This window comes from Salmo salar, chromosome ssa12 (genome assembly GCF_905237065.1).
Source record: "Salmo salar chromosome ssa12, Ssal_v3.1, whole genome shotgun sequence".
Lineage (NCBI taxonomy): Eukaryota > Metazoa > Chordata > Actinopteri > Salmoniformes > Salmonidae > Salmo > Salmo salar.
The window spans coordinates 11,120,001-11,147,500 of NC_059453.1; the positions used below are offsets into that span (position 1 = coordinate 11,120,001).

General features: G+C 38.9%; 1 protein-coding gene and 1 long non-coding RNA gene across 2 annotated transcripts in view; both read right to left on the reverse strand.

The window, feature by feature from the left end:
- Positions 1–9,201: 9,201 nt before the first annotated feature.
- Positions 9,202–27,500, reverse strand: part of LOC106592099 (collagen alpha-1(XI) chain) — a 72,814-nt gene continuing 54,515 nt past the window's right edge. The window contains exons 52-63 of the mRNA XM_045690679.1: positions 27,392–27,445; positions 27,147–27,308; positions 26,556–26,609; positions 24,397–24,450; positions 23,956–24,063; positions 23,650–23,703; positions 16,422–16,511; positions 15,844–16,162; positions 15,241–15,353; positions 15,043–15,111; positions 14,676–14,909; positions 9,202–11,066 (exon numbers count right to left, since the gene is read on the reverse strand). Coding sequence (XP_045546635.1) covers positions 10,920–11,066; positions 14,676–14,909; positions 15,043–15,111; positions 15,241–15,353; positions 15,844–16,162; positions 16,422–16,511; positions 23,650–23,703; positions 23,956–24,063; positions 24,397–24,450; positions 26,556–26,609; positions 27,147–27,308; positions 27,392–27,445 — 1,458 coding nt within the window. The 3' untranslated portion in view covers positions 9,202–10,919. The remainder of the gene's footprint in view (positions 11,067–14,675; positions 14,910–15,042; positions 15,112–15,240; positions 15,354–15,843; positions 16,163–16,421; positions 16,512–23,649; positions 23,704–23,955; positions 24,064–24,396; positions 24,451–26,555; positions 26,610–27,146; positions 27,309–27,391; positions 27,446–27,500) is intronic.
- Positions 11,997–13,751, reverse strand: LOC123725407 (uncharacterized). The gene is made up of 2 exons (XR_006757857.1): positions 13,539–13,751; positions 11,997–13,495 (listed from the first exon to the last, which is right to left on the reverse strand). It is a non-coding gene; the product is annotated as an uncharacterized lncRNA (long non-coding RNA).

A 27,500-nucleotide genomic window follows, 5' to 3' on the forward strand; every position in this document is an offset into this window, starting at 1 on the left:
AGGAAGAGGGATGCATGACTTTTCATTTCTCTCTATTTACTGTTCTCTTTGATGTAGAAGGCGATAGAAGGTCCCCACCTCTCCCGGCTCACTTTCACAGACATGTTGATGGTCAGTAAAACGTTTGGACCTCTCCCGGCTCACTTTCACAGACATGTTGATGGTCAGTAAAACGTTTGGACCTCTCCCGGCTCACTTTCACAGACATGTTGATGGTCAGTAAAACGTTTGGACCTCTCCCGGCTCACTTTCACAGACATGTTGATGGTCAGTAAAACGTTTGGACCTCTCCCGGCTCACTTTCACAGACATGTTGATGGTCAGTAAAACGTTTGGACCTATCCCGGCTCACTTTCACAGACATGCTGATGGTCAGTAAAACGTTTACAGAGAGAGAGAGAGAGAGAGAGAGAGAGAGAGAGAGAGAGAGAGACAGAAACTTAGGCACAGAGGAAGAGAGAGAGAGAGAGAGAGAGAGAGAGAGACAGACAGACAGACAGACAGACAGACAGACAGACAGACAGACAGACAGACAGACAGACAGACAGACAGACAGACAGACAGACAGACAGACAGACAGACAGACAGACAGACAGACAGACAGACAGACAGACAGACAGACAGACAGAGAAACAGAAACTTAGGCACAGAGAGAGAGAGAGACAGAGAGAGAGAGAGAGAGACAGAGAGAGAGAGAGAGAGAGAGAGAGAGAGAGAGAGAGAGAGAGAGAGAGACAGAGATGTGGTGATGTGATGTGGTGAACAGTGGTGATGCATCACGTGGGGCAGATGGGGCTATCCAGGAGTTGTGCATGCAAATTATGTTATTTCATGTCACAACAATATATCGTATCAGTTAGCAAACAATGTCATTTTTTGATGTTATTGATCTAATAAAGCTTACGTGGTTGTTTTGCCATTGTATTGTTGTTCTGGTCAGTTATCATTGAGTAAAGCAGATCCATGATGCAGCTGTTTGTTTCTCTTTCTGAGCAGGAGGGGCAGACAGAGACATTACAGAGAGTACTTGATTGGCTCAGGGTGCTGTCTGTCGCTCATGGGGCCACCACGTCACCGCAGCACCTGCTCGTCAGCAAAAGCCCCTTTCTTCGGCGCTCCATTGATTTACAATAGAAGTGCCCGCCCAAGAAGGCTCATTGTTATTGGCCACAGATAAATCAACGTCTCATGCCCGGTAACTTTGATTGGACTGATGTGCCAAGTTAATAGATAGCTAGTGGTTTACCACGCACTGTCGCCACATCTTCAAACTAGAACGCTTAGCTATCTCCTAGCAAATCATTTTCAAACGTAGCGTTATGAAGGAAATGTAGAGATAAAACGTCTCGGGGCTCATTAGCCACCTAAACTTGAACATTTGGCCATCCATTAAAATAAAGCAAGCTGGAAATGAAAGATTCAAGTGGAGTGGTTGGTGGTGGATCATGGAGCAGTGGCTAACAGCTGTTTGGAGGCTAGCTATAATACCCTACATAGGGTAGATGTTTTTTTGTTGATGTTTGACGGCACACTGTAATAACCATGGAACCACACATAGCAGGAAGGTTAGTTACACATCTCTTTGATGGAAATGTAACTGTGCAATAGATGAAGCTAGGGAATAATGTTATAAATGTTGCATATTGGTAACCGGGCCCTTTGCAACAGGCAGGCAGACGCATGCAGTGTCAAAACATTTCAGACAAATTACTAGCTAGTTTACTATATTACTATCCAGTTTTATCTATTACTAGCTAGTTTACTATATTACTAGCTAGTTTACTCTATTACTATCTAGTTTACTATATCACTATCTAGTTTACTATATCACTATCTAGTTTACTAAAGTACTAGCTAGTTTACTCTATTACTATCTAGTTTACTAAATTACTAGATAGTTTATTCTATTACTATCTAATTTACTATATCACTATCTAGTCTACTAAATTACTAGATCGTTTACTCTATTACTATCTAGTTTACTATATCACTATCTAGTTTACTAAATTACTAGATAGTTTACTCAATTACCATCTAGTTTACTATATCACTATCTAGTTTACTATATTACTAGATAGTTTACTCTATTACTATCTAGTTTACTATATTACTATCTAGTTTACAAAGGTACTAGCTAGTTTACTCTATTACTATCTAGTTTACTATATCACTATCTAGTTTACTAAAGTACTAGCTAGTTTACTCTATTACTATCTAGTTTACTATATCACTATCTTGTTACTAAAGTACTAGCTAGTTTACCCTATTACTATCTAGTTTACTATATTACTATCTAGTTTACAAAGGTACTAGCTAGTTTACTCTATTACTATCTAGTTTACTATATCACTATCTAGTTTACTAAAGTACTAGCTAGTTTACTCTATTACTATCTAGTTTACTATATCACTATCTTGTTACTAAAGTACTAGCTAGTTTACCCTATTACTATCTAGTTTACTATATCACTATCTAGTTTACTAAATTACTAGATAGTTTACTCAAATACTAGACAGATTACTATATTACTAGCTATTTTACTCTATTACTATCTAGTTTACTATATCACTATCTAGTTTACTAAATTACTTTCTAGTTCACTTTATTACTAGATAGTTTGCACTATTACTTGCTAGTTAACTCAATTACTTGCTAGTTTACTATATTACTATATAGTTCACTACATTACTATCTATTTTACTCAATTACCATCTAGTTTAGTATATTACTAGCTAGTTTACTCAACTACTAGCTAGTTTACTATATTACTAGCCAGTATACTCTATTACTACCTAGTTTACTATATCACTATCTAGTTTACTATATTACTATCTAGTTTACTATATCACTATCTAGTTTACTAAAGTACTGGCTAGTTTACTCTATTACTATCTAGTTGACTAAATTACTAGATAGTTTACTCAATTACCATCTAGTTTACTATATCACTATCTAGTTTACTAACGTACTAGCTAGTTTACTCTATTACTATCTAGTTTACTATATCACGATCTTGTTTACTGAAGTACTAGCTAGTTTACCCTATTACTATCTAGTTTACTATATCACTATTTAGTTTACTAAAGTACTAGCTAGTTTACTCTATTACTATCTAGTTTACTATATCACTATCTAGTTTACTATATTACTATCTAGTTTACTAAATTACTAAATAGTTTACTCAAATACTAGATAGATTAGTATATTACTAGCTATTTTACTCTATTACTATCTAGTTTACTATATCACTATCTAGTTTACTAAAGTACTAGCTAGTTTACTCTATTACTATCTAGTTTACTATATCACGATCTTGTTTACTGAAGTACTAGCTAGTTTACTCTATTACTATCTAGTTTACTATATCACTATCTAGTTTACTAAAGTACTAGCTAGTTTACTCTATTACTATCTAGTTTACTATATCACTATCTAGTTTACTAAATTACTAGATTGTTTACTCTATTACTATCTAGTTTACTATATCACTATCTAGTTTACTATATTACTATCTACTTTACTAAATTACTAACTAGTTTACTCAAATACTAGATAGATTAGTATATTACTAGCTATTTTACTCTATTACTATCTAGTTTACTATATCACTATATAGTTTACTAAATTACTTTCTAGTTCACTTTATTACTAGATAGTTTGCACTATTACTTGCTAGTTTACTCAATTACTAGCTAGTTTACTATATTACTATATAGTTCACTACATTACTATCTATTTTACTCAATTACCATCGAGTTTACTATATTACTAGCTAGTTTACTCAATTACTATCTAGTTTACTCTATTACTATCTAGTTTATTCAATTACTATCTAGTTTATTATATGACTATCTAGTTTATTTAGTACTATCTAGTTTACTCAACTACTATCTAGTTTATTATATGACTATCTAGTTTACTATATTACTATCTGTCACAGTATCTAACGAAGGTGGCGCCCCTCCTCGGTCGGGCGGCGCCCGGCGGTCGTCGTCGCCGGCCTATTAGCTGCTACCAATCGTTGTTTCTGTGTCTTTCGGTTTTGTCTGTCTATCCCGCACCTGTTTTGTGTCTGTAATTAGTGGGGGGTTATTTAGTGTGTATTTTCAGTTGGGATTCTTGTGCGGGATTGTTTATCTGTCGCTAGAGGACAGGTGTTAGTTAGCGCTGGCTTTATATTAAGCGTGTTACTGTTCTGTACGGTGTTTTCCGGGCTGCGCCTCGTGCGTTAAACGTTTCCGAACGATTCTCCTGTTTTGGGTGTTATGCGCACCCTGTGCTTTTTTCGGACGCCTTATTGTCTACGGTGGAAATAAACTTTTGACCTACCGGACCTCAGTCTCCTGCATCTTGACTCTACTCCTTTCCTGCTCCTAAGAGAAGTCGTGACACTATCTAGTTTATTATATGACTATCTAGTTTACTCAACTACTATCTAGTTTACTATATTACTACCTAGTTTACTTAACTACTATCTAGTTTATTATATTAGTATCTAGTTTAGTCAATTACTAGCTAGTTCACTCAATTACTATCTAGTTTACTATATTACTATCTAGTTTATTATATGACTATCTAGTTTACTAAACTACTGTATAGTGTATTACATTTCTATCTAGTTTACTCTATTGCTAGCTAGTTTACTAAATTAGAATCTAGTTTAGTCAATTACTATCTAGTTTACTTTATTACTAGATAGTTTGTACTATTTCTTGCTAGTTTACTCAATTACTATCTAGTTAAATATATTACTATCTAGTTTCCTCTATTCCTAGCTAGTTTACTATATTACTAGCTAGTTTACCAAATTACTATCTAGTTTACTATATTACTATCTAGTTTACTCAATTACTATCTAGTTTACTCAATTACTATCTAGTTTACTATATTACTATCTAGTTTACTCAATTACTATCTAGTTTACTCAATTACTATCTAGTTTACTATATTACTATCTAGTTTACTCAATTACTATCTTGTTTACTATGTTACTATCTAGTTTACTATATTACTATCTAGTTTACTCAATTGCTATCTAGTTTACTCAATTGCTATCTAGTTTACTATATTACTATCTAGTTTACTATATTACTATCTAGTTCACTCAATTACTATCTATTTTACCAAATTACTGTCTAGTGTACTATATTACTAACTATTTTACCAAATTACTATGTAGTGTACTATATTACATTCTAGTTTACTCAATTACTATCTAGTTTATTATTTTCCTAGCTAGTTTACTTTATTATTTGCTAGTTTATTTTATTACTATATAGTTTACTTTATTAGTAGCTAGTTTATTTTATTACTATATAGTTTACTTTATTACTAGCTAGTTTACGCTATAAAAGTATGCTCCACTACCATGGTCTTCTGAGCAGTAAGAGTTAAAGATATGGGAAGTAACCAAAAAAACTGATCATAACCCAATGCAAGAATACTTGTGTGTGTGGCGCAAAACACATTTCTGGGATTGGTTATTAGTGCATTCAATGTGTAGCCAGTGTAATGATTACCGTGTGCTGGTATCACATGAGCTTGACCCACCAATGTGCTCATGTTAAAATCCCCGCTGAGAGTGAGCGAGTATCTAGAGGGAGAGAAAGGGAAGATAAGGGGACATTGTGAGGGATAGAAGCAGACGGAAGAAAGGAAGTGACAGAGAAGGGAGAAATGAGTGAAGGGAGGAAGAGTGGAGGAGGAGCAGGAGGAGAGAAAGCATAAAGGGCAGAAGGAGAGGTCTTGTCATTGTATGAATGATTTATGATTTGACTCCACTGAGCTCAATGAACACACACACACACACACACACACACACACACACACACACACACACACACACACACACACACACACACACACACACACACACACACACACACAATTTACTGCATGCAATGATCCTGCAGACACAATACAACATGCAAGCCAACAAACAAACATGCACACACATCAGAACACAGACACACCGTGTTTAATGATGTGTGTGTGATGTTTGTCCATTCTCCATCTGCAGTGTAAATTGTTTTGAGGGATTCACAAACCACTATCCTCTCTTCCTCTCTTTTTCTCCTCCTCCTCCTCCTTCTCCTCCACCTCTCCTCCTCCTCCTCGTCCTTCTCCTCCTCTCCTCTCCTCCTCCCCTCCTCCCCTGTCCTCTCATCTCTTTTTCTCCTCCTCCTCTCCTCTTTTTCTACTCCTTCTCTTCCTCCTCTCCTCCTCCTCCTCTCCTCCTCCTTCTCCTCCAACTCTCCTCCTCCTCCTCCCCCTCCTCCCCTGTCCTCTCATCTCTTTTCTCCTCCTCCTCTCCTCTTTTTCTCCTCCTCCTCCTCTCCTCTCCTCATCCCCTCCTCTCCTCCCCTGCCCTCTCATCTCTTTTTCTCCTCCTCCTCTCCTCCTCCTCCTCTCCTCTTTTTCTCCTCCTCTCCTCTCCTTTCCTCTCCTCTCTTCTATTCTCTTCTCTCCCTCCTCTCCTCTCCTCTTCTCCTCTTCTCTCCTCTTCTCTCCTCCTCCTCCTCCTATCCTCTCATCAGAGACTAGGAGGTTAAATGATCAACAAATGACTAAATATGATGAGAGAGGGAGGAATGAGAGTGGTGAGAGGGAGGGAGGGAGGGAGGGAGGGAGGGAGGGAGGGAGGGAGGGAGGGAGGGAGGGAGGGAGGGAGGGAGGGAGGGAGGGTGGGAGGGAGGGAGGGAGGGAAGTAGTGAGAGTGACGGAGGGCGGGGAGTGGTGAGAGAGAGAGGGAGGTAGATAACTATAGAGGAGAAAAGATAACAGAATGAGGGGGGCAGAGAGAAGTCAAGGGCAAAACTGACTTAATATCACAGAGCACAGACTCATGGGAAATGAGGTCCACTCGCTTTTGAGGTGTTTGGTGTTTGTGTGTGTGCCGTGAGGTGTTTGTGTGTGTGCCATGTGAGTGTATGAGAGAGACAGAGAGAGACAGAGAGAGAGAGACAGAGAGCATGAGACAGAGAGAGACAGAGAAACAGAGAAACAGATAGGGGAAGAGAGAGAGGGAAACAAGAGAGACAGACAGCATGACACAGACATAAACAGATAGGGGAAGAGAGCGAGAGAGATACTTTATACTTTTGTAACTATTTGTGAGTGTAATGTTTACTGTACATTTTTATTGTTTATGTTTCCCATGCCAATAAAGCCCCTTGAATTGAGAAACAGATAGGGGAAGAGAGAGAGAGAGAGAGAGAAACAGATAGGGGAAGAGAGAGAGAGAGAAACAGATAGGGGAAGAGAGAGAGAGAGAAACAGATAGGGGAAGAGAGAGAGAGAGACATATATAAAGAGATAGGGAAAGAGAGAGAGAGAGAGAGAGAGAGAGAGAGATAGGGAAAGAGAGAGATAGGGGAAGAAAGAGAGAGAGAGAGATAGGGGAAGAGAGAGAGATAGGGGAAGAGAGAGAGAGAGAACGAGAGATAGATATGGGAAGAGAGAGAACGAGAGATAGATAGGGGAAGAGAGAGAGAGAGAACGAGAGATAGATAGGGGAAGAGAGAGAGAGAGAACGAGAGATAGATAGGGGAAGAGAGAGAACGAGAGATAGATAGGGGAAGAGAGATAGAGAGATAGGGGACGAGAGATAGATAGGGGAAGAGAGAGAGAGAGATAGGGGACGAGAGATAGATAGGGGAAGAGAGAGAGAGAGATAGGGGACGAGAGATAGATAGGGGAAGAGAGAGAGAGAGATAGGGGACGAGAGATAGAGAGATAGGGGACGAGAGATAGAGAGAGAAACAGATAGGGGAAGAGAGAGACTGAGAAACAGATAGGGGAAGAGAGAGACTGAGAAACAGATAGGGGAAGAGAGAGAGATAGAGAGAGAAACAGATAGGGGAAGAGAGAGACTGAGAAACAGATAGGGGAAGAGAGAGACTGAGAAACAGATAGGGGAAGAGAGAGAGATAGAGAGAGAAATAGATAGGGGAAGAGAGAGAGAGAGAAACAGATAGGGGAAGAGGGAGAGATAGGGTAGACACAGGAAAACCTGGCTCCCTGTAGAGGAAAGGCTGTGCAACCACTGCACCACAGCAGAACCTGAGACGGAGCTACATTTCCTGACAAAATGTCAAAAATATAAAACAATTAGAGAGTGTCATTTCCCCAAATTTGAAACCCTTATTCAAGGTTTCACAGACCTCTCTGATGAGGATAGGCTACCCGTCCTGTTGGGGGAGGACGCAGAGAGCTGTGGGTTGGCAGCGCACTACATTGCTGCCTGCCATAAGTTGAGGGACAGTGTCTGACAGACCAATAAACCTGCACATGTCCTCTACTGTATGATTATTGTTATTGTTCAATGTGTTGGTTATTTTGACCCTTGGTTATTGTTGTTACTGTTGTCCCGTTGACAATATTTGATTCTCATTTTTATTTATTTTTATATTGTAAATATCCAAAATAAGCTTTGGCAATATGTATATTGTTACGTCATGCCAATAAAGCGAATTGAATTGAATTGAATTGATAGAGAGAGAAATAGATAGGGGAAGAGAGAGAGAGAGACATATATAAAGAGATAGGGAAAGAGAGAGATAGAGTGAGAGAGAGAGAGAGAGAGAGACATAGAGACAGACAGATACAGAGTGAGACATAGAGAGAGACAGACAGATACAGAGTGAGACAGAGATAAACAAATAAGGGAAGAGAGAGAGAAAGGCAGAGAGAGACAAAGGGAGAGAGAATGCATTATGCAGTAAGCAGACAGTGTAATCACCATTGTGTCTGCGTGATTGATATTCATATCAAATTATTAATCACAGTTATAATGTTATATGTGCGTCTGAGTTCGTGTGTGTGTGTGTGTGTGTGTGATCTTCCGTGTGTGTGTGTGTGTGTGTGTGTGTGTGTGCGTGTGTGTAATCTTCCGTGTGTGTGTGTGTGTGTGCGTGTGTGTGTAATCTTCTGTGTGTGTGTGCGTGTCTGTGTAATCTTCTGTGTGTGTGTGCGTGTGTGTGATCTTCTGTCTGTGTGTGTGTGTGTGTGTGTGTGTGTGTGTGTGTGTGTGTGTGTGTGTGTGTGTGTGTGTGTGTGTGTGTGTGTGTGTGTGTGTGTGTGTGTGTGTGTGTGTGTGTGTGTGTGTGTGTGTGTGATCTTCTGTGTATGTGTGTTTCCGGATGTGTGTGGTCCTGCTCTACAATATTAATGTCAACACATTTAGACTTCTGCTTCATTAAGTTGGGTGAACAGTTCTGTATTTTTATTAAAACGGGTTATTCATTATTTAATTTTCCCACAAGTGTGAATAAAATGGCATTGTGAAATCATAATCCTCTAATGTCCTGACAAGAATTTTGTTCATCATCATCATTATGTTACAAATACAAAAACAAAATGGCTGCCTTCCCTTTCCCTTTGACAAGGAAGACATAAATGAAATTAAACATACTCAAGTAAAATACTGTAGCACCATGGTTGAGTATCACACAAATATACATTAGAACACAACAGAAAACTGTTCATATAAAAACACACACATCAACAACACAGAATTGGGACAACATGAGGTTTGAATACAGCATCTAATTAACGTTAGTTACACGTTGTGGAAATGTTTCCCAGATATAGAGGTGCTTCTTTGGCTTCAGGATGAATGAGTGAATATAGGAAGGAGTGAGTATAGGAATTATGGATGAATAAATGAGTGAGCAACTGAGTTAATGGACAATGTACTGTGTGTATGAATGAATGAATGAATGAATGAATGAAGGTATGAATTAATGGATGAATGAATGTACGGATGAATGAATGTAGGTATGGATGAATGGATGTAGGTATGGATGAATGGATGAATGAATGTAGGTATGGATGAAGGATTGTAGGTATGGATGAATGGATGAATGAATGTAGGTATGGATGAAGGATTGTAGGTATGGATGAATGGATGAATGAATGTACGGATAAATGAATGTAGGTATGGATGAATGGATGTAGGTATGGATGAATGGATGAATGAATGTAGGTATGGATGAAGGATTGTAGGTATGGATGAATGGATGAATGAATGTACGGATAAATTAATGTAGGTATGGATGAATGGATGTAGGTATGGATGAATGGATGAATGAATGTAGGTATGGATGAAGGATTGTAGGTATGGATGAATGGATGAATGAATGTACGGCTAAATGAATGTAGGTATGGATGAATGGATGCATGACTGTTTGTAAGTATGAATGGATGAATCGATGAATGGATTAATTAATGAATGAGTGTCTGTAAGAATGAATGAATGATGAGTGAATGAGTGTCTGTTAGTATGAATGGATGAATGGATGAATTCATGAATGAGTGTCTGCTGGTATGAATGAATGAATGAGTGTCTGTAAGTATGAATGGATAAGAGAATGAGTGTCTTCTGGTATGAATGGATGAATGAGTGTCTGTTAGTATGAATGGATGAGTCCTGGTGTAAAGCTATATAAATATCTCTCTGATGGCATCAGTAAGTCTCCTGGTTTTCCCTGTGTAAATGTCCGTGGATCTCAACCCCGTTACCAGGCTGTTAGTATGAATGGATGAATTAATGAGTGTCTGTTAGTATGAATGGATGAATGGATGAGTGTCTAAGTATGAATCGATGAATTGATGAATTAATGAATGAATGAGTGACTGTTAGTAGGAATGGATGAATGAATGAATGAATGAATGTGTGTCTGTATGAATGAATGAATGAATGAATGAATGAGTGTCTGTTAGTATGAATGGACAAATGTGTGTCTGTTAGTATGAATGGATGAGTCCTGGTGTAAAGCTATATAAATATCTCTCTGGTGGCATCAGCCAGTCTCCTGGTTTTCCCTGTGTAAATGTCCGTGGATCTCAACCCTGTTACCAGGCATGTTAGTCCTGTTACCGGCCGTCTCATCCCGGTTACCGGCTGTGGAGGGCTGCCGTTAACCGTTGAAGCAGACGGGACCTAGCTGGAAGCCAAACTTCTGGTTGTTGTGTCCGAAGTCGGAGACAGAGACGTCGATGAGGGGGAGAGAGTCTGACTGAGGGGCATCAAACTCTAACACTGTCCTCTCCTGACCTGAACCAGACTACAGGGAGAGATGGAGGAAAACATTTCATCAACAGATATTACACATGTACTTCTGTGTGTGTGCGTAGTGTGTGTTTGTAGTGTGTGTTTGTAGTGTGTGTGTGTAGTGTATGCTTTTGTGTAGTGTGTGTGTCCGTTCCTGACCTGAAGGAGACTACACAGCGGAGAGATGTCGATAAACACTTAAGATTTGTAAAATAATTGTTGTATTTAAAAAAATATATAATTATTTCATATTTTCAATAATATTACAATGATATTCTTTGATTACATTCTTATTTTCAATGATATTCTGATTTAAAACATGAGGAGGATTTGTCTTTGGTGATCTCCGGGGAGATAAATCCAGCTAGATAGCTCAACATTGGCTAGGCCCTCAGAAGCTCCATAGAAGGCATCTGCCATTCAATTGTATTAGAGCAGAATTTGTTTAATAAAACGTATGGAAACTTCCGCCTTCTCAAAGGTCAACAGGTCACTGCTCAAGATGCACAGACATACAACAACAATACATCTCAAAATGACAAACAGATTCTTTTCAATTTAGAATTAGCATTTTTGGAATTCTTCCCACAGACACAGAAATGGTAACTGTTAGGAATGGTGTTAGGACAGGTTGTGTCAACAGTGTTTTGGTGATAGTGTGATAGTGATGGTGTTAGGACAGGTTGTGTCAACAGTGTTTTGGTGATAGTGTGATAGTGATGCTGTTAGGACAGGTTGTGTCAACAGTGTTTTGGTGATAGTGATGGTGTTAGGACAGGTTGTGTCAGCAGTGTTTTGGTGATAGTGTGATAGTGATGGTGTTAGGACAGGTTGTGTCAACAGTGTTTTGGTGATAGTGTGATAGTGATGGTGTTAGGACAGGTTGTGTCAACAGTGTTTTGGTGATAGTGTGATAGTGATGGTGTTAGGACAGGTTGTGTCAACAGTGTTTAGTGATAGTGTGATAGTGATGGTGTTAGGACAGGTTGTGTCAACAGTGTTTTGGTGATATAGTGATGGCGTTAGGACAGGTTGTGTCAACAGTGTTTTGGTGATATAGTGATGGCGTTAGGACAGGTTGTGTCAACAGTGTTTGGTGATAGTGATGCTGTTAGGACAGGTTGTGTCAACAGTGTTTGGTGATAGTGATGGCGTTAGGACAGGTTAGATCAACAGTGTTTTGGTGATAGTGTGATAGTGATGGTGTTAGGACAGGTTGTGTCAACAGTGTTTTGGTGATAGTGTGATAGTGATGGCGTTAGGACAGGTTGTGTCAACAGTGTTTTGGTGATAGTGTGATAGTGATGGTGTTAGGACAGGTTAGTGTCAACAGTGTTTTGGTGATAGTGTGATAGTGATGGTGTTAGGACAGGTTGTGTCAACAGTGTTTTGGTGATAGTGTGATAGTGATGGTGTTAGGACAGGTTAGATCAACAGTGTTTTGGTGATAGTGTGATAGTGATGGTGTTAGGACAGGTTGTGTCAACAGTGTTTTGGTGATAGTGTGATAGTGATGGTGTTAGGACAGGTTGTGTCAACAGTGTTTTGGTGATAGTGTGATAGTGATGGCGTTAAGACAGGTTGTGTCAGCAGTGTTTGGTGATATAGTGATGGTGTTAGGACAGGTTATGTCAACAGTGTTTTGGTGATAGTGATGGCGTTAGGACAGGTTAGATCAACAGTGTTTTGGTGATAGTGATGGTGTTAGGACATGTTGTGTCAACAGTGTTTGGTGATAGTGATGGCGTTAGGACAGGTTTTGTCAACAGTGTTTGGTGATAGTGATGGCATTAGGACAGGTTGTGTCAACAGTGTTATGGTGATAGTGATGGCATTAGGACAGGTTATATCAACAGTGTTTGGTGATAGTGATGGCGTTAGGACAGGTTGGGTCAACAGTGTTTGGTGATATAGTGATGGTGTTAGGACAGATTGTGTCAACAGTGTTTTGGTGATAGTGTGATAGTGATGACGTTAGGACAGGTTGTGTCAACAGTGTTTTGGTGATAGTGTGATAGTGATGGCGTTAGGACAGGTTGTGTCAACAGTGTTTGGTGATAGTGATGGCGTTAGGACAGGTTAGATCAACAGTGTTTTGGTGATAGTGATGGCGTTAGGACAGGTTGTGTCAACAGTGTTTTGTGATAGCCTTTGTCCAATATCCACGGTTCCCCACAGCCCAAATGGAACCCTATTCCATATACAGTGCACTACTCAGGGAAAAGGGTCCATTTGGGATGCAGACTTGATAGAATTATTACACATCTAACAATTGTAATTACAATAGCAATAGTGTTTGTGTGTGTGCGTGTGCGTGTGTGTGTGTGTGTGTGCATGTATTTGTGTGTATATGTGTGTTTGTGTGTGTGTCGGTGCATGCGTGTGTATTGATGTAGTGTGTGTGTGTGTCTGTGTCTCTGTGCCTGCGACTGTCTGTGTTACCTGGCAGCCGTCGTGCAGTGCTGTGATGTAGTGTCTGTGTTACCTGGCAGCCGTCGTGCAGTGCTGTGATGTAGTGTCTGTGTTACCTGGCAGCCGTCGTGCAGTGCTGTGATGTAGTGTCTGTGTTACCTGGCAGCCGTCGTGCAGTGCTGTGATGTAGTGTCTGTGTTACCTGGCAGCTGTCGTGCAGTGCTGTGATGTAGTGTCTGTGTGTGTTACCTGGCAGCCGTCGTGCAGTGCTGTGATGTAGTGTCTGTGTTACCTGGCAGCCGTCGTGCAGTGCTGTGATGTAGTGTGTGTGTTACCTGGCAGCCGTCGTGCAGTGCTGTGATGTAGTGTGTGTGTTACCTGGCAGCCGTCGTGCAGTGCTGTGATGTAGTGTCTGTGTTACCTGGCAGCCGTCGTGCAGTGCTGTGATGTAGTGTCTGTGTTACCTGGCAGCCGTCGTGCAGTGCTGTGATGTAGTGTTTGTGTGTTACCTGGCAGCCGTCGTGCAGTGCTGTGATGTAGTGTGTGTGTTACCTGGCAGCCGTCGTGCAGTGCTGTGATGTAGTGTGTGTGTTACCTGGCAGCCGTCGTGCAGTGCTGTGATGTAGTGTCTGTGTGTGTTACCTGGCAGCCGTCGTGCAGTGCTGTGATGTAGTGTGTGTTTTACCTGGCAGCCGTCGTGCAGTGCTGTGATGTAGTGTCTGTGTTACCTGGCAGCCGTCGTGCAGTGCTGTGATGTAGTGTCTGGTGTGTTACCTGGCAGCCGTCGTGCAGTGCTGTGATGTAGTGTCTGTGTTTTACCTGGCAGCCGTCGTGCAGTGCTGTGATGTAGTGTCTGTGTTACCTGGCAGCCGTCGTGCAGTGCTGTGATGTAGTGTCTGTGTTACCTGGCAGCCGTCGTGCAGTGCTGTGATGTAGTGTCTGTGTGTGTTACCTGGCAGCCGTCGTGCAGTGCTGTGATGTAGTGTCTGTGTTACCTGGCAGCCGTCGTGCAGTGCTGTGATGTAGTGTGTGTGTTACCTGGCAGCCGTCGTGCAGTGCTGTGATGTAGTGTGTGTGTTACCTGGCAGCCGTCGTGCAGTGCTGTGATGTAGTGTGTGTGTTACCTGGCAGCCGTCGTGCAGTGCTGTGATGTAGTGTGTGTTTTACCTGGCAGCCGTCGTGCAGTGCTGTGATGTAGTGTGTGTGTTACCTGGCAGCCGTCGTGCAGTGCTGTGATGTAGTGTGTGTCTTGGTGCGTGAGCTCCTCTCCACTGCTCCCTCTGAAGCGCAGCGCGTGCTGGTGGCTGAAGGTGGCGGTATGGAGCCAAGCGGCTGAGTTCTGACAGTGGTAGGTGAACGTCTGTCTGGATGAAGCACTCAACAGCTTAAGAAACACCAACTGGACTACATGGACCGGACTGCCATCTGAACCTGAATAGGAGAACTGAAGAGAGAGAGAGAGAGAGAGAGAGAGAGGGAGGGAGGGATGGAAGGAGGGAGGGAGGGAGGGAGCATTGAGTATAAAAGGGATATATCATGGAGAGAGCAGGATCACAAGAAACACACACACTGCGTACCTGCTTTCCTTTCCTGAACTGGCTGTACCAGGTACCAGGTTTCTCTCCTTTCCAGGAACTCAGCTTCACCTGTAGAAGACACGTCAGTCATTACAGTACATTCATCACTTCTCACTATACTGAACCCAGCTCTACCTGTAGTGATTTGTCCCTCGCTCATACGGAGGATAGGAGAGGAGAGTGATCCTGTGGACTCACCGACTGGAACTTAATGTCAGGGTACAGACATGTCTCTCCATCGGCCGTGAAGTTACAGAACACCTTGAAGGAGTCTCTATGGCAACCCTGGTTAGGGTCTATCCAGTACTCACCTATGGGGGGGGGGTAGATTTGGGGTGGAGAGAGATGAGAGAGAGAGGGAGAGAGAGAGAGGGAGAGAGAGAGATGAGAGAGAGAGAGATGGGAGAGAGAGAGAGAGATGGTAGAGAGGGCATGTAAGCTCTGTTGATAATTTGATTATATAGGTTGTACATTGTTGATGTAGTGACAGACAGAGGTAGATATACTGAGAGGTAGGTACCATCAGTAAACTCTGGTGATAGATAGAGATAGATGTATAGATTGATATAGAGATAGAGTGATAAATAGAGAGAGATGTATAGATTGAAATAGAGATAGAGAGATAGAGACATAGAGAGATGGATGGATGACAGACAGACAGACAGACAGACAGACAGACAGACAGACAGACAGACAGACAGACAGACAGACAGACAGACAGACAGACAGACAGACAGACAGACAGACAGACAGACAGACAGACAGACAGACAGACAGATAAAGTGATAGAGAGGTATGTACCATCAGTGTACTTTGGGAACAACAGCTGTAGCTCCTTGCAGGTTCGGGCTGGATACTGGTAGGTCCCCAGGGGGGTCCTCAGACCCTCTACCTCTGTCCTCATAGAAGAGAGAGACGCAAACACCTCCTCCATCCCCTTCTCCTCCTCCTGCCCTGCCGGGTCTGCCTGCATCCTCTCCTCCTCTCCTCCCTCCCTTCCCTCCATCCCCTCTTGCTCTTCCTCGTCTTCCAGAGCAGCCCCGTCAAAGGAAGAGTGTTGCCTCCTCCTCCTTCCTCTCTCCTGCACCGGGGGAGACTCAAGACCCACCGCAGGAAGACCCTGAGAGGAGGAGAGGCATTTCTAAATGAGGTTCTAAGGTTCTATGTGAAGGTTTCATGCGATCTTCTGATGTTCTGATGGAGGTTCTATGTGAAGGTTCTAGGTGATGTTCTATGGTTCTATTTGGAGGTTATTTGTGGAGGTTCTAGGCAGTGGCTCTAGGTGTGGCTCTATGGTCCTATGTGGACTTTCTAGGTGAGGTTCTAAGGTTCTAGGTGAAGTTCTAAGGTTCTAAGCAGATGTACTAGGTGTAACTCACAGGAGGTCCAGGAGGGCCAGCAGGACCTGTATCTCCGATAGAACCGATGGGACCCTGGTTCCCTTTAGAACCCTTCTGTCCTACTCTACCCTAAGAGAGAGAGAGAGAGAGAGAGAGAGAGAGAGTGTGAGAGAGAGGAGAGAGAAAGAGATACAGAGAGAAAGAGAGAGAGAGATACAGAGAGAGAAAGAAAGAGAGTGCATGACACAGAAAGAGAGAGAGAGAGGAGAGAGGGAGAAAGCAAACAATTTGACCATGGTTACTGATCAAAACCTTAGAAAAACCTTAACAAAGTACAGGCTCAGTGAGCACAGCCTTGCCATTGAGAAGGGTAGACACAGGAAAACCTGGCTCCCTGTAGAGGAAAGGCTGTGCAATCACTGCACAACAGCAGCACCTGAGACAGAGCTGCATTTCCTGACAAAATGTCAAAAATATAAAACAATCACAGTGTCATTTCCCCAAATTTGAAACCCTTATTCAAGGTTTCAAAGACCCCATGAGTAGGCTACCCGTCCTGTTGGGGGAGGACGCAGAGAGCTGTGGGTTGGCAGCGCACTACATTGCTGCCTGCCTTAAGATGAGGGACAGTGTCTGGCAGACCAATCAACCTGCACATGTCCTCTACTGTATGCTTATTGTTATTGTGCAATGTATGGTTATTTTGACCCTTGGTTATATTGTTGTTACTGTTGTCCCATTGACAATTTTGTTCTTATTATTTTCATATTGTAAATATCCAAAGTAATCTTTGGCTATATGTACATTGTTACATCATGCCAATAAAGCAAATTGAATTGAATTGAGAGAGAGAGAGATACAAAGAGAGAGAGAAAGAGAGACAGAGAGAGAGAGAGAAAGAGAGACAGAGAGAGAGAGAAAGAGAGAGACAGAGAAAGAGATAGAGAGCGAAAGAGAGAGCAACAGAGACAGAGAGAGAGAGCGAGAGAGACAGAGAGAGAGATAGAGATACAGAGAGAGAGATATAGATAGTAAGTAATAGTAATCGTAAGTAACAGTAATAGTAAGAAAGAGTAAGTAATATCGACAGTAAGTAATAGTAAGTAACAGTAATAGTAAGTAATAATGATAGTAAGTGACAGTAATAGTAAGTAACAGTAATAGTAAGTAAAAGTAATAGTAAGTAATAGTGATAGTAAGTAATAGTGATAGTAAGTAAAAGTAAGAACTAGTAATAGTAAGAAAGAGTAAGAAATATCGATAGTAAGAAATAGTAATTGTAAGTAACAGTAATAGTAAGTAATATAGATAGTACGTAACAGTAAGTACTAATGATAGTAAGTAATAGTAATAGTAAGAAAGAGTAAGTAATATCGATAGTAAGGTATAGTAATAGTAAGTAATAGTAATAGTAAGTAATAGTAATAGTGATAGTAAGTACTAGTAATAGTAAGCAACAGTAATTGTAAGTAACAGTAATAGTAAGTAATATAGATAGTAAGTAATAGTAATAGTAAGAAAAGTAATTAATATTTATAGTAAGTAATAGTAAAAGTAAGTAATAGCAATAGTAAGAAAGAGTAAGTAATATCGATAGTAAGGTATAGTAATAGTAAGTAACAGTAATAGTAAGTAATAGTAAAAGTAAGTACTAGTAATAGTAAGTAATAGTAATAGTAAGTAATAGTAAAAGTAAGTACTAGTAATAGTAAGTAATAGTAATAGAAAGAATAAGTAGTATATATAGCAAGTAACAGTAATAGTAAGTAATATAGATAGTAAGTAATAGTAATAGAAAAAAGAGTAAGTAATATCGATAGTAGGTAAAAGTAATAGTAATTAAAGGGAATAGTAAGTAATAGTGATAGTAAGTAATAGTAATAGTAAGTATCGGTACTAGTAAGTAACAGTAATAGTAAGTAATAGTGATAGTAAGTACTAGTAATAGTAAGTAATAGCGATAGTAAGTACTAGTAATAGTAAGTAATAGTAAGTAATTGTAAGAAAAAGTAAGTAATATCGATAGTAAGTAATAGCAATAGTAAGTAACAGTAATAGTAAGTAATATAGATAGTAAGTAATAGTAATAGTAAGAAAGAGTAAGTAATATCGATAGTAAGGTATAGTAATAGTAAGTAATGTAATAGTAAGTAATAGTAGGTACTGGTTATAGTAAGTAACAGTAATAGTAAGTAATATAGATAGTAAGTAATAGTAATAGTAAGTAACAGTAATAGTAATAGCAAGTAACAGTAATAGTAATTAGAGGTCGACCGATTGATCAGAATGGCCGTTTAATTAGGGCCGATTTCAAATTTTCATAACAATCGGTAATCGGCATTTTTTTGGGGGCACCGATTGTGGCCGATTTTTTATTATATATTTTTTTCCTTTATTTAACTAGGCAAGTCAGTTAAGAACACATTCTTATTTTCAATGACGGCCTAGGAACGGTGGGTTAACTGCCTTGTTCAGGGGTAGAAGAACAGATGTTTACCTTGTCAGCTCGGGGATTCGATCTTGCAACCTTCCGGTTACTAGTCCAACACTCTAACCACCTGCCTTACATTGCACTCCATGAGGAGCCTGCGTGGCAGGCTGACTACCTGTTACGCGAGTGCAGCAAGAAGCAAGGGTAATTACTAACTAGCATTAAACTTTTCTTATAAAAAACAATCAATCTTAACATTATCACTAGTTAACTACACATGGTTGATGATATTACTAGTCTATCTAGCGTGTCCTGCGTTGCATATAATCGATGCTGTGCCTGTTAATTTCTCATTGAATCACAGCCTACTTTGCCAAACGGGTGATGATTTAACAAGCGCATTCGTGAAAAAAGCACTGTCGTTGCACCAATGTGTACCTAACCAGAAACATCAATGCCTTTCTTTAAAATCAATACACAGGTATATATTTTTAAACCTGCATATTTAGTTAATATTGCCTGCTAACATGAATTTCTTTTAACTAGGGAAATTGTGTCACTTCTCTTGCGTTCCGTGCAAGCAGTCAGGGTATATGCAGCAGTTTGGGCTGCCTGGCTCGTTGCGAACTGTGTGAAGACCATTTATTCCTAACAAAGACCGTAATTAATTTGCCAGAATTGTACATAATTATGACATAACATTGGAGGTTGTACAATGTAACAGCAATATTTAGACTTAGGGTTGACACCCGTTAGATAAAACACAGAACGGTTCCGTATTTCACTGAAAGAATAAACGTTTTGTTTTCGAGATGATAGTTTTCGTATTCGACCATATTAATGACCAAAGGCTCGTATTTCTGTGTGCTATTATGTTACAATTAAGTCTATGATTTGGTAGAGCAGTCTGACTAAGTGGTGGTAGGCAGCAGCAGGCTCGTAAGCATTCATTCAAACAGCACTTTAGTGCATTTGCCAGCAGCTCTTCGCTGTGCTTCAAGCATTGAGTTGTTTATGACTTCAAGCCTATCAAATCCCGAGATTAGGCTGGTGTAACCGATGTGAAATGGCTAGCTAGTTAGCGGGGTGTGCACTAGTAGCGTTTCAATCGGCGACGTCACTCGCTCTGAGACCTTGAAGTAGTTCTTCCCCTGGGTAACGATGCTTCGAGGGTGGCTGTTGTCGATGTGTTCCTGGTTCGAGCCCAGGTAGGGGCGAGAAGAGGGACGGAAGCTACACTGTTACACTGGCAATACTAAAGACTGGCAATACCAAAGTGCCTATAAGAACATCCAATAGTCAAAGGTATATGAAATACAAATCGTATAGAGAGAAATAGTCCTATAATTCCTATAATAACTACAACCTAAAACTTCTTACCTGCTAATATTGAAGACTCATGTTCAAAGGAACCACCAGCTTTCATATGTTCTCATGTTCTGAGCAAGGAACTTAAACGTTAGCTTTTTTACATGGCACATATTGCACTTTTACTTTCTTCTCCAACACTGTGTTTTTGCATTATTTAAACCAAATTGAACATGTTTCATTATTTATTTGAGGCTAAATTGATTTTATTGATGTATTGTATTAAGTTAAAATAAGTGTTCATTCATTATTGTTGTAATTGTCATTATTACAAATAAATAAATAAATCAGCAGATTAATTGGTATTGGCTTTTTGTGGTCCCCCAATAATCGGTATCAGCGTTGAAAAATCATAATCGGTCGACCTCTAATAGTAATAGCAAGTAACAGTAATAGTAAGTAATAGTAATAGAAAGAAATAGTAATAGTAAGTAGTAGTAATAGTAAGACAGAGTAAGTAATACAGATAGTAAGGTATAGTAATAGTAAGTAACAGTAATAATAAGTAATAGTAACAGTAAGTAAAAGTGATAGTAAGGTATAGTAATAGTAAGTAACAGTAATAGTAAGTAATATAGATAGTAAGTAAAAGTAAAAAAGAGTAAGTAATATCGATAGTAAGTAAAAGTAATAGTAAGTGCAGGTAATAGTAAGTAATAGCGATAGTAAGAAATAGAAATAGTAAGAAAGTAATATCGATAGTAAGTAATTGTAATAGTAAGTAACAGTAAGGGTAAGTAATGGTAATAGTAAGTAATAGTGATAGTAAGTACAAGTAATAGTAAGTAAAAGAAAGAACTAGTAATAGTAAGAAAGAGTAAGTAATATTGATAGTAAGTAATAGTAATCGTAAGTAACAGTAATAGTAAGCAATAACGATAGTAAGTATTAGTAATAGTAAGAACGAGTAAGTAATATCGATAGTAAGGTAAAGTAATAATAAGTAACAGTAAGAGCAAGTAATGGTAATAGTAAGCAATAGTGCCTTCACGGCTATTACCCACAAAAGTAATAGTAAGAAAAGTAAGTAAAATGTATAGTAAGTAATAGCAAAAGTAAGTACTAGTAATAGCAAGTAATAGTGATAGTAAGTAATAGTAATAGTAAGAAATAGTAATAGCAAGTAATATCGATAGTTAGTAATAGTAAGTAATAGTAAGTAATAGTGATAGTAAGTACTAGTAACAGTAAGTAACAGTACTAGTAAGTAACAGTAATAGTAAGTAATAGTAATAGTAAGTAATAGTAAGAAAGAGTAAGTAATATCGATAGTAAGTAATAGTAATAGTAAGTAACAATAAGTAATATCGATAGTAAGTAATAGTAATAGCAAGCAATAGTAATAGTAAGAAAGATTAAGTAATATCGATAGTAAATCATAGTAATAGTAAGTAACAGTAAGTAATATCGATAGTAAATAATAGTAATAGCAAGCAATAGTAATAGTAAGGAAGAGTAAGTAATATCGATAGTAAGTAATAGTAATAGTAAGTAACAGTAAGTAATATCGATAGTAAATAATAGTAATAGCAAGCAATAGTAATAGTAAGAAAGAGTAAGTAATATCGATAGTAAGTAATAGAAATAGTAAGTAACAGTAAGTAATATCGATAGTAAGTAATAGTAATAGCAAGCAATAGTAATAGTAAGAAAGAGTAAGTAATATCGATAGTAAGTAATAGAAATAGTAAGTAACAGTAAGTAATATCGATAGTAAGTAATAGTAATAGCAAGCAATAGTAATAGTAAGAAAGAGTAAGTAATATCAATAGTAAGTAATAGAAACACTAAATGTAAGTAATAGTAAGTAAAAGTGATAATACGTACTAGTAGTAGTAAGTAATAGAAATAGTAAGAAAGAGTAAGTAATATCGATAGTAAGTCATTGTAATAGTAAGTAATAGTAAAAGTAGGAAAGAATAAGTAATATCGATAGTAAGTAACAGTATAATAGTAAGTAACAGTAAAAGTCAGTAAAAGTAATAATAAGTACTAGTAACAGTAAGTAATAGTAATCGTAAGTAATATCGATAGTAAGTAATAGTAATAGCAAGCAATAGTAATAGATAGTAATAGTAAGTAATAGCTATAGCACGTACTAGTAATAGTAAGCAATTGTAATAGTAAGTACTAGTGATGGTAAGTACCAGTAATAGTAATAGTAAGTAACAGCAATTGTAAATAATTGTACTAGTAAGTCAAGTAATATTAAGCAATATTAATAGTAAGTAATAGCAATTAATAGTGATTGTAAGTACTAGTGATAGTAAGTACCAGTAATAGTAAGTAATAGTGATAGTAAGTACTAGTAATCGTTAGTAAGAGTAAGTAATAGTAAGTAACAGCAATTGTAAATAATTGTAATAGTAAGTAATAGTGATAGTACAAAATAGAAATAGTAAGTAATAGTGATAGTAAGTAATAGTAATAGTAAGCAATAGTGATAGTAAGTAATAGTTATAGTAAGTAATATTAAGTAATAGTAATATTATATAATAGTAATAGTATATAATAGTGATAGTAAGTAATAGGGATAGTAAGAAATATTAAGTAATAGTAATAGTATATAATAGTAATAGCAAGTAATAGTGATAGTAAGTAATAGTGATAGTAAGTAATATCAATAGTAAGTAATTATAATAGTGATAGTAAGTAATAGTAATAGTAAGCAATAGCATTAGTAAGTACTAGTAATAGTCAATAAAAGTAAGTAATAGTAAAGGTAAGTCATTGTAATAGTAAGTAATAGTAAGTGATAGTAATAGTAATGTAACAGCAATGGTAATAGTAATATTAAGTAATAGTAATAGTAAGTAATTGTAATTGTAAAAGTAAAAACTTGTAATAGTAAGTAATTATAATAGTAAGTAATAGTAAGTAAAAAATAATAGTAAGTAATAGTAAGTAAAAAGAATAGTAAGCAATTGTTATAGTACGTAATTGTTATCGTAAGTAGTATTATGTAGTAGTAATAGTAAGTAATTGTAATTCAAATAGTAAGTAATAATAATAGTAATTAATTGTAATAGTAATTCATTGTAATAGTAAGTAATAATAATAGTAAGTATTTGTAATAGTAAGTAATTGTAATATTAAGAAATTGTAATAGTAAGTAATTGTAAAAGTAATTAATTGTAATACTAAGTAATTTTAACAGTAATAGTAAGAAATTGTAATAGTAAGTAATAATAATAGTAAGTAATTGTAATAGTAAGTAATTGTAAAAGTAATTAATTGTAATACTAAGTAATTGTAACAGTAATAGTAAGTAATTGTAACAGTAACAGTAAGTAATTGTAATAGTAAGTAATAATTATAGTAAGTATAATAATAGTAAATAATTGTAATTGTAATAGTAAGTAATAATAATAGTAATTAATTGTAATAGTAAGTAATTGTAATAGTAATGTTAAGTAATAATAATAGTAAGTAATTGTAACAGTAATAGAAATAGATAGTGATACTCACAGAGAGACCAGGTAGACCTGGAGGACCATTAGGACCTGCTAGACCAACCAGACCCTGAATCAACAAAACACACCATCAATACAACAACATATACGTGTGTGTAATGCTGGTGGTTTGCAACCACCATCAGTAACATTGCTAGACATGGTCCAGGCTTTAGCTGAAAGGGCTAACACAGTATTTTATCAGACCAAGAGCCTTGGATTCAACATAGTCCAGGCTTTAGGTGAAAGGGATAACAGTATTTTATCAGACCAAGAGCCTTAGATTCACGTGTGTGTGTGTGTGTGTGTGTGTGTGTGTCACCTCGTCTCCTTTGGGTCCCAGTAGACCCTGGTTCCCTGGAAACCCTCTGTCTCCCTTCTCTCCAAACTCTCCTGGAGGGCCTATCAGCCCAATCAGACCTCCATGACCCTACACACATAACACACACTTAGTTATCACTGTGATGACCCTACACACATAACACACACTTAGTTATCACTGTGATGACCCTACACACATAACACACACTTAGTTATCACTGTGATGACCCTACACACATAACACACACTTAGTTATCACTATGATGACCCTAAACACATAACACACACTTAGTTATCACTGTGATGACCCTACACACATAACACACACTTAGTTATCACTGTGATGACCCTACACACATAACACACACTTAGTTAGCACTGTGATGACCCTACACACATAACACACACTTAGTTAGCACGGGGAGGGGGGGGGTGTTGTCACCTTGTCTCCCTTCCTGCCTGGATCTCCCTTCAACCCCGGTAGTCCTGGAGGACCCTGTAGGAAAGAGGACAGAGGTCAAAGGTGACAGAGATCAAGCTAGAGCTCAAACTAGAGGTCAGAGTAGTACAACTGCAAGGTCACGTAGGGTTCCGTCCCAAATGGTACCCTATTCCCTATATAGTGCACTACTTTAGACCAGGGCACATAGGTCTTCCTATTCCCTATATAGTGCACTACTTTAGATCAGGGCACATAGATCTAGGGCCATTTGGGACACATCCTTAGTAAACTAGCCTTAGTAAACTAGCCTTAGTAAACCAGCCTTAGTAAACTAGCTTTAGTAAACTAGCCTTTGTAAACTAGCCTTAGTAAACTAGCCTAGGTAAACTAGCCTTTGTAAACTATCCTTAGTAAACTAGCCTTAGTGAACTAGCCTGAGTAAACTAGCCTTTGTAAACTATCCTTAGTAAACTAGCCTAGGTAAACTAGCCTTTGTAAACTATCCTTAGTAAACTAGCATAGGTAAACTAGCCTTTGTAAACTATCCTTAGTAAACTAGCCTTAGTGAACTAGCCTGAGTAAACTAGCCTTAGTAAACTAGCCTTAGTGAACTAGCCTTGGTAAACTAGCCTTTGTAAACTATCCTTAGTAAACTATCCTTAGTAAACTAGCCTAGGTAAACTATCCTTAGTAAACTAGCCTTTGTAAACTATCCTTAGTAAACTATCCTTAGTAAACTAGCCTAGGTAAACTATCCTTAGTAAACTAGCCTTTGTAAACTAGCCTTTGTAAACTAGCCTTAGTAAATTAGCCTTAGTAAACTAGCCTTAGTAAACTAGCCTGAGTAAACTAGCCTTAGTAAACTAGCCTTAGTAAACTAGCCTGAGTAAACTAGCCTTAGTAAACTAGCCTTAGTAAACTATCCTTAGTAAACTAGCCTAGATAAACTAGCCTGAGTAAACTAGCCTGAGTAAACTAGCCTTAGTAAACTAGCCTTAGTAAACTAGCCTTTGTAAACTATCCTTAGTAAACTAGCCTTGGTAAACTAGCCTTTGTAAACTATCCTTAGTAAACTAGCCTGAGTAAACTAGCCTGAGTAAACTAGCCTGAGTAAATTAGCCTTAGTAAACTAGCCTGGTAAACTAGCCTTAGTAAACTAGCCTTTGTAAACTATCCTTAGTAAACTAGCCTGAGTAAACTAGCCTGAGTAAACTAGCCTGAGTAAATTAGCCTTAGTAAACTAGCCTGAGTAAACTAGCCTGAGTAAATTAGCCTTAGTAAACTAGCCTTAGTAAACTAGCCTTTGTAAACTAGCCTTAGTAAACTAGCCTGTGTAAACTAGCCTTAGTAAACGTATACAATAACTTGTGTTTGTAGAGACTGATATAGGATGTATGGGTCTATAGTAGTGACTGAGATAGAGCTGTAGACTGATACAGGATGTATGGGTCTATAATAGTGACTGAGATAGGGCTGTAGACTGATACAGGATGTATGGGTCTATAGTAGTGACTGAGATAGGGCTGTAGACTGATACAGGATGTATGGGTCTATAGTGTGACTGAGATAGGGCTGTAGACTGATACAGGATGTATGGGTCTATAGTAGTGACTGAGATAGGGCTGTAGACTGATACAGGATGTATGGGTCTATAGTAGTGACTGAGATAGGGCTGCAGACTGATACAGGATGTATGGGTCTATAGTAGTGACTGAGATAGGGCTGTAGACTGATACAGGATGTATGGGTCTATAGTAGTGACTGAGATAGGGCTGTAGACTGATACAGGATGTATGGGTCTATAGTAGTGACTGAGATAGGGCTGTAGACTGATACAGGATGTATGGGTCTATAATAGTGACTGAGATAGGGCTGTAGACTGATACAGGATGTATGGGTCTATAGTAGTGACTGAGATAGGGCTGTAGACTGATACAGGATGTATGGGTCTATAGTAGTGACTGAGATAGGGCTGTAGACTGATATAGGATGTATGGGTCTATAGTAGTGACTGAGATAGGGCTGTAGACTGACAAAGGATGTATGGGTCTATAGTAGTGACTGAGATAGGGCTGTAGACTGTGGAGAAAGGGACAATGGATGGAGTGGGATGGAAGGATGGAGAGATGGATGGATGAAGGTGTAGACTGTTGTTTTACCATGGGTCCTGGTGGTCCTGTTACACCTGGTGGTCCATTTAAACCTTGTTCCCCCTGAGAGAGAGAGAGAGAGACAGTGAGAGAGAGAGAGAGAGAGAGAGAGAGAGAGAGAGGAGCGAGAGAGAGAGAGAGAGAGAGAGAGACAGTGAGAGAGAGAGAGAGAGAGAGGAGAGAGAGAGACAGTGAGAGAGAGAGAGAGAGAGGGAGAGAGAGAGACAGTGAGAGAGAGAGAGAGAGAGGGAGAGAGAGAGACAGTGAGAGAGAGAGAGAGAGAGAGGGAGAGAGAGACAGTGAGAGAGAGAGAGAGAGAGAGAGAGAGATGGAGTGAGAGAGAGAGACAGTGAAAGAGAGGGAGAGAGAGAGAGAGAGACAGTGAGAGAGAGAGAGAGAGAGAGAGAGAGAGAGACAGTGAGAGAGAGAGAGAGAGAGAGACAGAGAGAGAGTAGACAGACAGAGTCATTTATTTTTTTATTTTATCTGTATTGTCATTGATGAAGTTAGTCAGTTTTGCATTCGCAGTATAGTACATCCGGCTTATGAGGTTGTGTGGTGATGAGTTGACAGGTCAGGGGTCAGGGTGTGTGTGCTCACCGCTGGGCCAGGGATCCCTCTGAGACCACTAGGACCTGGTTTACCAGAATGTCCCTGGGCTCCCACCGGTCCTGTCTTCCCCAGGAGACCCTCCAACCCTGGAGAGCCCTTCGCTCCTTTCATCCCTGCTTTCCCCTGCTTCCCTTCTTTACCCAGGTGACCCTAACAGGAAATAGATGAATGCTTAAGATATTGACAATTACATATGAACTAACTAACACACAGTGACACTCTGTCTCTCTCACCCTACGTCCCGGTGGTCCTGAGGGGCCGGGTTCCCCTGATGCTCCTGGTGGACCCTACAGAAAACAACAATGAAACCCCTGAAATTGTAGAAAACACCTGAAACGTCTG